We start from the raw sequence: 14426 nt of genomic DNA on the forward strand, positions 1-14426 counted from the left end.
ATACTGTTACGCTGAAAAAAATAAATAAAATGAAGAATGAAAAAAAAAAGAAAATACAAAACTGTGGAGAAAATTAAAAAATTTATATTTACCTGAGGGTAGATTGGGGGGGAAGGATGAATTGATAGAATATAGAGGATTTTTAAGGCAGTAAAACTATTCTGTACAATACTGCAATGATGAATACTTGTCATTATATATTTGTCTAAACCCATAGAATGTGCAACACCAACAGTGAACTCTGAAATAAATGGTGGAACTTAGTGATTATGTTGTGTAATCCTTAGTAACAGATGTATAACTGTGAGTGATGTTGATAATGAAAGAAGACTATGCTTATGTAGTTGTTGTGAGTATGTGAGATATCTCTGTACCTTCTTAATTTTAATGTGAATTTCAAACCACTCCTAGGGATGGCTGGGTGGCTCAGTTAAGCGTCTGCCTTTGGCTCAGGTCATGATCCCAGGGTCCTGGGATTGAGTCCTGGATAGGGCTTCTTGCTTGGTGGGGAGCCTGCTTCTCCCTCTGCCTATTGCTCCTCCTATTGTGCTTGCTCGTGCTCTCTCTCTCTTTCTCTCTGTCTAACAAATAGATAAATACATAAAACCTTAAAAAATAAAACTACTCTTAAAATTGTCTTTAAAAATAATAAAAACAAAATTATGCAAGTAAATTATATTTAATTGAAATCATCATCTTTCTGCTTTATAATGTAAAAGTGCTACATTTTGGGAGAGTTTCATCTAATCATAAAATGTGTATTTCACAGCGGACTATAAGTTCCATGAAGACAGGGACTGTATCTATTAACGTTCATTAATGAATAGCCACTATTAATGAATGCCTGGCTTATCAAAGGGCTCAGAAATATTTGTTGATTTTTTTTTTAATTTTATTTAGTTGACAGAGAGAAATCACAAGTAGGCAGAGAGGCAGGCAGAGAGAGAGAGGAGGAAGTAGGCTCCCCGCGGAGCAGAGAGCCCGATGCGGGGCTTGATCCCAGGACTCTGGGATCATGACCTGAGCCGAAGGCAGAGGCTTTAACCCACTGAGCCACCCAGGCGCCCCATATTTGTTGATAGTTTTCATTAAGTTTATTACTTATGCTAAAATTATATGTCAAAAGATATTTACAGATAATCAGAATCCTTTGAGTTAGAATGACTCCTTTTCTGTGGCTAGAGGTTAAGGAAAGAAGTCAGAGAGATTCTATACACATCATGGAATTGCAATAAGGGTTAAAGTAACTCTAGAGTCCACAGAATTTGCAAGTTCTTATCTGCCTTTATATTCCTCGGAAAATTCTCTATCCCTTCCATATGTGGATTACTAATTGGGTGATATTTGGCAGATACCTATCTCTACACATTTTTAAGAATCTTTAAATGACCAGAAAATTTCATTTAATTTTCATGATTTAAGTTTTATATTGACCCTGATTAAACCTGTCTGGAATATTAATTCTGCTAGTGTGTGGCAGAACATTTGCTTTTCAAGCATAGTATATGGGTTAAGTGCATTATTGTCTACTAATACAGTTACATGGCTATAATATTAATATGTGTCTTAGTTTGATCTAGTGAGAAGCATCTAAAACTGATTAAATGAAAAACTAATAAAGGTAAATATACTTTTTCAAGGAGAAATATATTTCCTTAACTAGAAAATAAAAAGTGACTTTCTTTGTGTGCTAGTTTGGATTTCTCCAGAATCAGACCCTGTGACAAGAATTTAAGTACAACTAATCTGCAAGTAGATCTCAGGAAATACTGTTAATGGAATGAAGTTAAGACAGGGAAGGGATGGAAGTAAAAAAAAAAAAGAATGCATTATCAGACTGATTACCATCAACTGGAGCTCCATCCCTCTAAGGAACAGTGTAGACAACTTTTCTTAAGTGCTGGGCCTTTATCCATCAACTCCCAGTTGAGGGAGGTCCGGAGTTGAGGACCACTGCACTGGGGGCTTTAATTTTCTGGCACTCTGGCTTGCTGCACAGGTGGGCAGAATGGAGTCCTGAGCCAGAGGGAGCCCTGAGGCAATGAAATGAGATGCTGATGAGTGAAAGTCAGGGTAGCAAGTGTAGAATTGTAAGGGACAAGGCAGTATGGATGGGGTACCAATAGCAAATGCTCTAGGTTGCTTATTTGAAAAGAGAGAAAAGCCATAGGTATTCTAAATATAAATTTATTTTGCTGCTTTGTTTCCAGATCTGGAATAGTGGCTTATATTTAGGCAATCACTCAATATTTCTTGAATTTATTAATGTCTCACAACTGTCCACTTCAACTAAATGAGTAAGTGAATAAACAGAAAGTCGAAAGTCCATATGGTTGAGTGTCAGGATCATACACTGACTCCTCTTAGAAACCACTCTATTGCCCTTTGTCATTTGGAGCCCATACTTCAGAGCTAAGCCTATACTGAGGCAGATTTTGTCATCCTGTAAATGCTGATTGACAATCACCTTCATGGGGGCAATCCATCATACTTAAGAGTAGAAACTCGGTATTACCTTTTTGAAGAGAAAAACTAAAAGTTTATGGAGAACTACACTTATAAAATGTTTGCATCCATTTTCTTGCTAATTATCTAAGCCCCGTTACCGTCAAGTATGGGACATAGGTAAAGGATGACCGTACTGAGTGGTTTTCTGTGGAAACCTTGAGCCAGGAGTGGAAAGATCACTTTCTGTGGTCACACAAGTCCAGTCACCTTAAATTAGGAAGGAGAAATACAGGAAGTCAGGGGGCAAAAGTAAACATCATTCCATTTAGGGGCAAAATCAGAAGTAGAATAAGCATTCCAAAGGACAGTCACTGATAAAAGTGGCTAGAGTGTAGATAGAAGCCAAAAAGAGATGAAAAAAATAGGGGAACTAAATAAAAATGAGCACTGAGATGGGTCAGTAGAAGTCAGGCCCCCAGAAGCCCTGACATTAAAGCTATGTCTTGTGTTGTATCTTGAGCCTTGATGTATGCATGGTCCATGGGCAGTTTTCATGTAAACCAGGCCAGAGGCTGCCAATGTTTTCTTTGGGGAAACAGATCTAAATCTGACTACTAGGAGATGTGGGAAGGAGAAGCATGTCCCATTTCCTTCTAACCTTCCTCAGGAGGCTGACATAGAGATACTCTAATCACTAGACATACAAATAAAACTGGAGGGAAAGCTTCTTTGAATATAGATGAAACTTTCTGGTAGTTTGTTATTGACATTTTATTTATAAGAAAAATATTTTCTTTTGTCTCTTTCTTTTAGTCTATGAAACAATGTTTGCTAAGAGAGAAGATTGGCAAGGATTAGAAAGAAGTGAGCTCCTCAAGTTCTTCAATGACTGTGGTCATTTCCCAACCCAGCAGCAAATTGACGAGGTTTGGGACCTGGTCCATAGAGGCGAGTGGTTTTCCCATTTCTTGTCTTCTTTTCCCTTTCTTTGCTGTTCCCTTTCCCTCTTTCTTTGTTCCCTTGTCCTTTCCTTCCTTCTTTAATTTAAGTATAATTTAAATTGTTCCATTTTTGTTCCATTTTCTTTTTCCATTAAGCTTATCCTTAAATCCATTTCCTAAAATTTTAAAAATCTTATTTTAATGTATATGAAAAAAGACTTAAAGGACAGGTCAAAAGAAGTTAATACAATACTGCCTTTTTTTTTTAAAGAGGGGTGGAAGAGATGGTTTTAAGTTTTTTTTTTTTAAAGATTTTATTTATTTATTTGACAGACAGAGATCACAAGTAGGCAGAGAAACAGGCAGAGAGAGAGGAAGGGAAGCAGGCTCCCTGCTGAGCAGAGAGCCCTATTCGGGGCTTGATCTCAGGACCCTGGGATCACGACCTGAGCCGAAGGCAGAGGTTTAACCCACTGAGCCACCCAGGCGCCCCTAGTTTTAAGTTTTTAAGATTCTAATATATTTTTTGATATAATACGTTACACCTAACTCAGTTTATTTTAAGCTACTATATTTTAAAAAGCTTTCTCCTGGATAGTTAGATTGGGTAATGAAGAATGTAATTGTTTAAATGTTTAAACATTATAAACTATCTCAATAAAGTAGAATCTTACAGTTAGAAAATCCTTTCTTTTCTGAACATTAAGTAGGTGAAAGGATAGTATTGTTTGAGAATATTTACTATTTTAAATAGAACAACACCCTTCCCTTCTCTAAAGACTACTCACCAAGATGGGGGAAGTCTCATCAAATTACCTTAATTCCTTAAGGTTCTTCTCAATGTTTCTGTGACCATACCAATGCTTGCTGTTAGGTCTAAAGATGATGGATGATGTATTACAATTTAATTGAGAAAAGAAGATAAAACACTTCAGGATCCTTTTTAAATACAACAAAAGGGAGGAACCTCGATAATTTAAGCATCTGCCTTCTGCTCAGGTCATGTTTCCAGGGTCCTGGGATCAAGATCAAGCCCCACGTGGGGCTTCCTGCTTGGTGGGAACCCTGCTTCTCCCTCTCACTCTGTCCATTTCCTCCCCACCCTCTGCTTATGCTCTCTCAAATAAATAAATAAATAAAAGAAAAGGGCTCACATGCCAGTAGAAAGATATGATTAAGGTCAGAGTGACAAGGCTGAAGTTTCCTTATAGGTTGAAGTTCTCTTTCTTAGTTCTTAGTTTAAATTTATCTATCTATTACCTGTGGACTTTGCTTTGCCACTGCCGTATCCTTAGTACCTACAACAGTTTTCTAGACTCTCAATAACTATTTGTTCATAGACTGAAAGAAGCACCAAAATCACTTTGAGCTTTACTGAACATGACTATATTGGTTAAGCCATTTTCTTCTTGATGACAAAAACCTTGAATGTTTATTATAGAAAATTTGGGAGCCTAGAAATGTACAAAACTTCTAAGAAGCAGCAATCATAAACATTTGATGTCTGTCTTTCCAGTTTTTTTCTGTACATGACATTATTTTTATGAAAATTGAGATTTTCTATGTGTTTGAAAATCTGCTTTTTTTTGCTTATTCATTCTTATAAGATTCCAAGCCATATCATACCACAACATTATTAAGAACTGAATAATAATCTGTCATACAGAGATTCTATGAGTTACTGTTGTACCTTTAAATTGCTTTCATTTTTCTTTATAATAATAATAATGAGAAAGTTAAACAACAAAATAACATTAATTAAACATTTCAGAAACTTATACTGATTAGTGTTAATAATTTAAAATCTAGCTTTTTACAAATTAATAGTTTCATAGAGATATTTCCCTCTACTGATTATTTTGGGGTACATCATAAAGACATTGAGAGCATAGGTCTGGAATTCGCTTTGCTGGATTTAATTCCTGGCTTCACCACCCTAGCTATATGTCTTTAGATAATTTATTTATCTCTGCTGTGCCTTATTTTTCTCAACCATAAAAGGAAGGTAATAGTATCTAAGTCATTGGACAGTTGTGAAGTTTAAATGAAGTAATATATTTAAAATATGTGTCCCAATATAAGTGCTCAGTAAAGATTGCTATTATTATTCTTAAGTAATTCTTAAGTATATTTAGTTATCTTTATAATTTTTTATTTTGAAAATGTTTAAATGTTGAACTATTTTGAATACTAGTTCATTTTATAGAGCTTATTTATTGAATGTTCTCTGTTGGTTTCTACCCTCTCTTTTGATTATCTTAAGGACCTGTGTGTGCTAGAGGTGGTGAGATGCTCACTTATGGACACTTTACAGATGAGAGGACTGAGACTTAGAACAAGACTTTTCTAAGCTCACTAGTAGAGTTGGAACTTTATTCCTGGTTTCTTCAAGTCAGGCTAAGTGTTTCCATCTTCTATGTAGAGATACTTTAAAAAAGTCTGTGTTATGAAGACATAATTAGACAGATGATTAAAATGCTCTTGACAACAAGTACTGCCTTTTATTGATCTTTCACAGGCTAGCCTAATGCCTTGCAATGAAGTAGGTGTTCTGCAAATGACCAAGTTTATTAAATTTCTTGTTAAAACTAGAATTTTCAGAAGAAAACTTAGTTTAAAAACATATTGTTTTTATTATAATGCCTAAAATTGGGAAGATTTCTTTTATGTAAAGGAGCCACTCTAACATAATTTTAAATATATGTCCAATTATGTTGCTCTATCCAGTTAAAAAAAATTCTTTTGGTGCATAAGAAGCTTTCATTTGAAATGGAAATATCCTAACTAATGGAAGAAAAACAGAAAATTTATGGGAAATGAAGCTCAATTAATGGCTTTCTACTTGCTTCTGGTATATATTCCATTTTTAAAAGAATCTGGTTTTATGCATTTTGGATTGTCAGTCATCTTCATTCATACTGACTTCTTTGATTATGGATAATAGCTCCAGATGTGCAACCTACGCATTTTTTAACCAGTAGACTATTTCACCCAACGCGTATGTAGTTAATTCAACAGATTAACTTCTTCAGTGTATGACACCAAGTAGGTCAAATTCCTAAAGCTGTCTGTATTTGTTCAGGTATTTTTAGCTCCCCCCCATTCTTTATTCTCATCACTATGGCAACAAAAATTTTGTGACTGAGGACATGATTTTTGTCTGAAATTCTTCCTTTGGGGAAATGAAGCAACTTTCGGCTACATGTATGTGCTGATCTTAAAAGCTGAAGACTATGCAAACATGCTATTGTTTGATACTCATTTAAGTCTCAACCAATGAAACAAATAAGTAAAGAATGGCATATCTGAAAGTAAGGAAAATAATACATTGTGGTTCTATACCATCTATTCTTGTATCTGCCTAATGTTTTAGAAATTCAAATTTTGAAAGTTTTCCAGTATTTTCCCAGTATTTAAATAGAACTTATAGTTTATTTTCTGCAGTTGAAATGAACAGAAAACAGCATTAAAGAAGTCTCTTTTTACTATGGAGCACTAGATAAAGATCTTAAAATCAGAAACATAGAAGTTAGTTATATGTTATTTAACCTTACACATTTTATACATCTGAAGAAACTGTGCTCAGGCTCCCTGACTATTTAGTGGCAAACTGTAATTAAATCCTGTGCCTCCTGCTCCTTGGGACACAGCTTTGTCCACCGTAAACAGACAACACTGCATTTTCCCCCCTATTTTCAAAGAAAAGGATTTATTAAATGGGAAACATATAATTATTTTCCCTTAAAATTTTTTTTTCATATGAACAGACACTCTATCAATAAAATTTTAATTATGTAGGAAAGTGATTAATGAGGATTTATAGAGATAGAAAATTCTAGGGTAAAGAAATATGAGACACCAGGAAATTCTGGTGGTAAAAAAATGCAGAAGTAAAAAAAATGCAGAAGTATTGGAGATAACACGCTACAACAGCCTTATCTTAAATAGCTTCTAAAAAATTTAGCACATATTTATTATAAAACATTTTGAAAATATACATTAAAAAGAAGATATGAAATGAAAAATACTAGCAATTTTATGTTCCAAAATGCCAAGAAGCTAGTGACTAAGGGTCAGCTAGACTAGGTAGTCAGGTCTTAGATAGATCTCCTAGTGCCATCATTAACATTTGGGGAGAATATCTGACAGTCTTTTTTTTTTTTTTTAATAAAAATTTCATCACACTATATACTTATGTTGCTGGTACAAATCTCAGTCCATGAATTCACTATTTTTCCTTAACAAGTTAACTTTTATTTCTATCCTCTAGAAAACTGAATTTCAGTCAATCTTGCTTTGCATTCTTTTTTTTCTGAGACTGTGGCTAAATAAAGATAGAGGGCATTTATCTAGTGAATAGCAAACACATGGAGTGTCTACCTGCTCTGCAGTGTCACCTTTTGACATAGGCATTTCTTGGTGTATTCGATTGCTGGGTCTGGCATAACAAAATACCACAGACATGGGTTTGGATCATAGATCACTTTGTGTTCTCTTGGGGTTCATTGAACTTCTTTGATCTGTAGACTAAGGTTTTTCGTAAAATTTGTTAATTTTTCAGTCATTTTTTTCTCCATACATTTTCCTCTCCTTTCCTTCTAGGACTCTTCTTACCCTTATATGAATACACTTAATGTGTCCCAGAGGTCTCTGAGGCTGGTGTTTACCATTTTTTCAATTTTTTTGTTCTTCAAAATGGACAATATCTACTGATCTATCTTTAAGTTTACTTTTTCCTTTCAACTTTCTCAAATCTGTTGCTAACCCATTTTGTAAATTTCTCATTTTGTTATATTTTTCTTTTCCTTTTTTTTCACAATTTTATTTATTTTGTAGAGAGAGGCACAGTGAGAGAGGGAACACAAGTTGGAGAAGCAGGAGAGGGAGAAGTAGGTTTCCCACCCAGCATGGAGCCTGATGTGGGGTCTTATCCCAGGACCCTGGGATCATGATCTGAACTGAAGGCAGGTGCTTAACTGACTGAGCCACCCAGGCACTCCATTTTGTTATAATTTTCAACTCTAGAATCCATGGAGTTACTTTTTTAGATTCTGTTTCTCTTGATAATGCCCCATTTTTGACTGTCATATTTTCATTTAATTCTTTAAATATAATTTATTTCAATTATTTGAGTATATTTATAATGACATCTTTGAGGTCTTTGCTAAATCTTATATCTAAATCCACTCAGAGTGAGTTTTTGTTGACTGTTTTTTTCCCTGAGTGTGGGTTACACTTTACTACTTATTTGAATATTTCTGTTGTTATTTTTGTTGAATACTAGACATTTTGGGTATCACGTTTCACAGCACATATAAAGTGCTCAAAATGTATTTGTTGAATATTTTTGTAACAACTATTTTATCAAAAAAGATTCTAGATTGCCACAACCAAGGAAGGCATCCATTTAGTATGCTCTAATGCATTTCTTTTCATTTTATGACTTATTCCTAAAATCATCAATCAGGAAAGAGAATGTGTTTTTACCTTCCACACAGCTAAAAGCATTAGAGAATATCTACATTGTAGTTCAAAGATCTCAGAATCCATATAATAATTGGAGGGACATGCACACATATAACTAGATAAATACAGTGCTATAAATATTTATAGAGCAATAGTATGGAACCCTAAGCTGATACAAATATTATGTTTTAAGTTTGGAAATCAGAGAAGGTTACAGAGAATGTTGAAGATGAGTCAATAATTGTAGGATGAGTTAACTGGATCATAAAAGAAAGACATAACTATGGATTCTGACTTCCCCACTCCAACGGTGTATTTACTTGTAACTTGTCTGGATTTAATATCTGGAATTAGATCTGTCTTCCCCTGCCAGGTGTTTGGCTATTCATTTCTCTGCTCAGTTGCTGTTTTAATTTTTTAAAAGTAGCTTTTCAAAAGGTTCTCTCTGATTCTGTATAATTTAGTTATCAGCCCATGATTGGATAGAGTGTTTATTCAATTGCCTTGAGACCTTAATGTTTCCACCCTTTGCCTGTGGGTCTGTGTGTGGGTTGGGAACACAGTCAGGATTCAGATGTGCTCATATTTTATATCTTCCTCACATTTTATCTTCCACTAGTACTCTTGGGTCTTTCCTGTTCATTCCTATTGTTTTTCAGTTACCTTGAGATGTGTGTAATAGTTATCAAGCCATTCTAATGCTTTCTCATTTCCAAATCTGCCTATTAAATTTATGGCTTGCCTGTAGCTGCACCAACTGAGATTGAATTCAGGCTAGCAGAGCTGCAGCTTCTCTCCATTTATTTCTTATCAAGTGTGTTACATCTGCTGCCAATGGCAATGGATGTGGAGTTTTTCTTACCTCTTCATACGAATTAGCTTTCTGGCTGGTTGGTGTCTGGTTATGGGCGGAAGGTAATAATCTTCATATTAGACATATTGATATTGGTTCAGGTCTTCATGCTCTTGCCATGATCTAGTTCAGTAAAGCCTATGACCTACTGGCCTACCTTTGTTCACTGGAGAAGGACACAATGCTCAAAAAATATGGAGCCAAGTAAATGAGTAGAATTCTTAGCACAAAATCAGATTATCTGAAAAGACACAGTAAGTATGATTCAGGTGTGTGGTCTGTGTTAGGAAAACTTGGCACCTATCCTAATGGCTATATAATGAGAATGTTTCTTCTACTATCACCCCCACTCACTAGTGAAAATAGTCCCTGAATTGATTTACCATGAAGATCTTTAACAGAATCCAGAACATTGGATCACTTTAGAAGTGTTTGATGTTTGTCCTACCTGCTCTGATGACTCTACTGCAAAGCTCCTATGAATCTATAGTCTCTTCCCATGCGTGACAAAGATATAAAGGTTTTGCAAGTGGTTTCCATAGCCCTTGCATAGCAAGAAGCCAATCCCCCCCACCCCCTGGTATTTTAGTAGATATTCTCTGATGCTTTTAGTTGTGTGGATGGTAAAAACACATTCTCTTTCCTGATTGATGATTTTAGGAATAAGTCATAAAATGAAAAGAAATGCATTAGAGCATACTAAATGGATGCCTTCCTTGGTTGTGGCAATCTAGAATCTTTTTTGATAAAATAGTTGTTACAAAAATATTCAACAAATACATTTTGAGCACTTTATATGTGCTGTGAAATACATTGTAGTTCAAAGATCTCAAAATCCATATAATAATTGGAGGGACATGCACACATATAACTAGATAAATACAGTGCTGTAAGTATTTCTAGAGCAATAGTATGGAACCCTAAGCTGATACAAATATTACGTTTTAAGTTTGGAAATCAGAGAAGGTTATAGAGAATGTTGAAGATGAGTCAATAATTGTAGGATGAGTTAACTGGATCATAAAAGAAAGACACAGGTTTCATACATGAGAGATTGTGTAAAAAACAAACTAGAATTTTTAGGTCAGTTGGTTAACAGTGAATAGGACAAATCTGTGTCTGCTGGTGGGTAACTGGAGAGGGGACGGTATTGCTAAAACATCTACCTAAAAGATGCCAGATCATTCATTGAGATTTAGTTGACAGTGGTGGCTTTTCATTGTAGAATTCTTGTTTTGAATCCTTTAGTCTCCTATTATCTGCCTATTGGAAATGGATGTTTTCAAATACATAATGCAAATTAGATTTTTGGATATAAATCAGTTTTGTGTCAGTAGGAGCTATATAAACATTTCCCCCTGGAGCTTGAATACCCCTGTATAAACTAGAGACTGGACCCTAGGGGCAAAGAGCAACCCTGAAAGATCTGTCTATCATCACCTTGCTTCAGCAACCTAACCCAAGCAGCTGCTCTTACAATTTTTCTTGCTTTCTCCCCTAACACTTTTTAAAGATGGTTCCTGACATTTTGTCTCATCTTTCATTATTTAACTCTGTTAATGCCTTCTTTCCCCCAGCTATGGCTATGCAAAGCCTGGGAAAGCCTATGCTAATGATAGACCCTGGGAATGATCAGGGCCAGTGAAAGACTTTCCCCTTTCCCCTTTTCCCTGTCTTCCTGCAGTCATGTGAGTTGTTATTCCAATTAGTAAGTTACTCTTATTAGCCATTCTGGGATTTTTTTCTTAAAACCTTTGAGCCTCTTATTATTTGGGTTGAAATAATTGTGCCACTGTTATATAAGCTACATAGAGAATCTGATTAAATTTTGTAATATTACTTAACGCTAGCTATTCTTCTAAAGCCTGTCTGTTTTTGTTAAGTAGAAAATAACCATCTTCAAGAAACAGTGGGAACAGCAGGAGTTTGAGAGTAGCATAACTTCAGTAAAGGTATAATTACTTTCATAAGTCTATTAGAGGGCAAGGCTTTAGGCTCCTTTTGTTTAGATCACTGTTTATTAGGATTATATACCTGATACTCTTAACATGCAAAGATCCACTAGCCAGTCTTTGTTTTATATGATTAAATTACTATAATATCAGGAACATGAACTCCCATTGATAACAACTTTGCTGGCAAATTTCTGATAAATGAAACATTAACATAAAATATTTCAGAAATTCTTATGAAATGAAAAATTTTTGTGATACAGTATAATTATTTCAATGTCATAATCAAAGCATTAAAGAGCTTTGTTTTTTTTTTCTGGCATTCCACTTGATCCAGAGTCCCATTAATTCCCCCAGTAAAGTGAAACTTCCAAAGGAATTAAAGTAATTTTCAGCCCTTAACAGTCAAGGGAGTTTTGCAGTTCTTACCCAGTGACTTTTTAAGTCACCTTCAGGAATGCACATTTTCTAGAATTTCTGATTCAAGACTTAAAAAAAAAATTAGTGTTGAATCACCATATTGTACCCCTGAAGCTAACATTTACACTGTATGTTAACTGGAATTTAAATGAGAACTTAAAAATATTATGCTCTGCTCAATAAGGCACCATGATGTTCCCAGGATGTGAATGAAGTCTCCATCATGCTCTATATAAATTATCAATGGAACTGAAATAAATGTAGGTTATTTATTCAGATCTGTAAAACCACATTTTCTTTGGGGGGGGGGTAGGGACTGTCAATATGGCATCATGGAAGCCATTTGCTAATGTAAAGTTTAGTTTCCCTAACGTCTAGAGCTAGAGTCATGATAAGATCATTAGTTTCATTTCAGTATTTTAGTTTCCACAAGTGAAAATTCTATGACTGTTTCCACATTGAAATCCACAGGTTATACTGTTTTGTAGATGCATTTATTTTTCCTGAGTCATGTGGGCCTTTTGTACAGGGGGATGTTTATAGAGTGTGCTTCTTTTAGGGCATAGTTTTTCAGGCATTTTAACATAAATACATCATGTTTCTACTATAAAGATGTTGGGTTTCTAGTCTTTAGAAATGTTCCTTCCAATGCTTCTTTACCTACCAATTATTTTATATATTATTTTGGCATGATGAGCAACCAAACATCCTTTCAGCTGATGATCCTTAGTGGTTTAGATATAGTGGACTTGATTTTTATTTGCGTCCTTGTATGCATTTGCCATCTTTTGAGGTAAAATCAAGTATACATATGTAAGTACATTTGCAGAGTGTATGTGTTCTAGTTAGTAACTCCCATCAGCACTAATTCCTCCAAAAAGCAGGTATCAGAAATTTCCCATTCCCTTTATTCTTTATGGAGTTTAATTCAGAGTACTAATCAGAGAAGATGAAATTGACTTTACACCTGTAATTTATGGTGTGTATTTTCTAGGATTGAGATTTTCCTTTAACACTAAACAATCACTTAAACTAATGGCTCTTAACCAAGGTCTCATAACATATTCAGGCATTTAAATAAGTTGTAAAGTGAGTTCCAAATAATTTGATTATAAGAAAGTTAATGTACCCCAATTTTTAAAATGAGAAAGAAATTTGAGTGGATTAAAAATAATCCCTGTCATACCACTCTAACTCCCTGGAATTCTAAAGACTTTGTTGAGTGAGAAAGGATAGAGCTGTGGCCTGGCTGCTGGGAGCTTCACCTGAGGGCAGCCCTTGTGTGCCCTGCAGGTGAACCACCCCTGGGTGGTTGTAGCCAGAAATGGAATCAGAACCCCTGTCTTGTGTTAAAGGCCCATATGAGCTGGCTAATTTCTAGTAGGTCGGTACTAATCGACTTACTCTGCCCTTGAGAAACAATTCTGATTATTGTAGTGTAAATAGTAGTGCTGCTTTTCAGGGATGAGATGACTGCTCATGTAACTCTTGCAAATCTCTCACTCGTGCCGTATTTTTGTTTTCTGTAACTGCCTAGAACCAATCAGTGTTAGAAACGCTCCTAATACATGTTCTCCATGATGTTCTTCATTGAAGTGAAAGAGAAAGAGGCCAATGACCAACTACCATATTCCAAACTTGTTATTCTGCAGATTATAACAGGCTCCCTAACTGTACCATTTGCAGGACTAAGGCATTTATAGTTACTTGGGGACTTTTGTTATGTTTACATCCAGTTGTCTGCGTTCTGGAGGTGCTTACACATAGCTGCTTCATGTACAACCCAGGCTCATATTTCCTTTAATCTTCATTTCTAATGGTCATATTCCTATAATGACTTACTTTCTTGGCTATAACTGGATTTTGGCATTCCCAGTAACTGTAAGCCCCCAACATCTGTTTTTCAAGCCTCTGACCACCTCTGACATCTTTCTGGCTCTTCTTCCCCTTTAATAAATCTGCAGCTCATGGGGACATTTAATCCATTAACATTATTATATTTACAGTGTTCATAAACTTCTATTCTCCTCCATTTCTTTGGTATTTATTTTTGACATATTTAATGTACTTATATTTAAACATATATTTGTTAACTGTGTATTTCCTCTATCTGCCTGTTGATATTCAATATGACAGAGATCTTATCTTTATTGTTCACTGCTATGACCCAGTTCATAGTATAGACCCTCGTAGTGAAAACAGAAAGAAGGGGAGAGATGTCATCAGCCAAATCAGAATGAAGGAATTCATGCCAGTACTAAGGGAAGAGATATGAAAGGAAAATCTTTCCTGCTTTCCTCTAAAGTTAATAGAGTAGGAAAAAATGAAAAAGGTATCATCTGCCTA

At 35.2% G+C, this 14426-nt stretch overlaps 1 protein-coding gene across 1 annotated transcript in view; it reads left to right on the forward strand.

The window, feature by feature from the left end:
• Nucleotides 1–14426, forward strand: part of IQCM (IQ motif containing M) — a 306849-nt gene that overhangs the window by 120396 nt on the left and 172027 nt on the right. Inside the window, exon 5 of the mRNA XM_045997420.1 lies at nucleotides 3262–3396. Coding sequence (XP_045853376.1) covers nucleotides 3262–3396 — 135 coding nt within the window. The remainder of the gene's footprint in view (nucleotides 1–3261; nucleotides 3397–14426) is intronic.

Source organism: Meles meles, chromosome 2 (genome assembly GCF_922984935.1).
Source record: "Meles meles chromosome 2, mMelMel3.1 paternal haplotype, whole genome shotgun sequence".
Lineage (NCBI taxonomy): Eukaryota > Metazoa > Chordata > Mammalia > Carnivora > Mustelidae > Meles > Meles meles.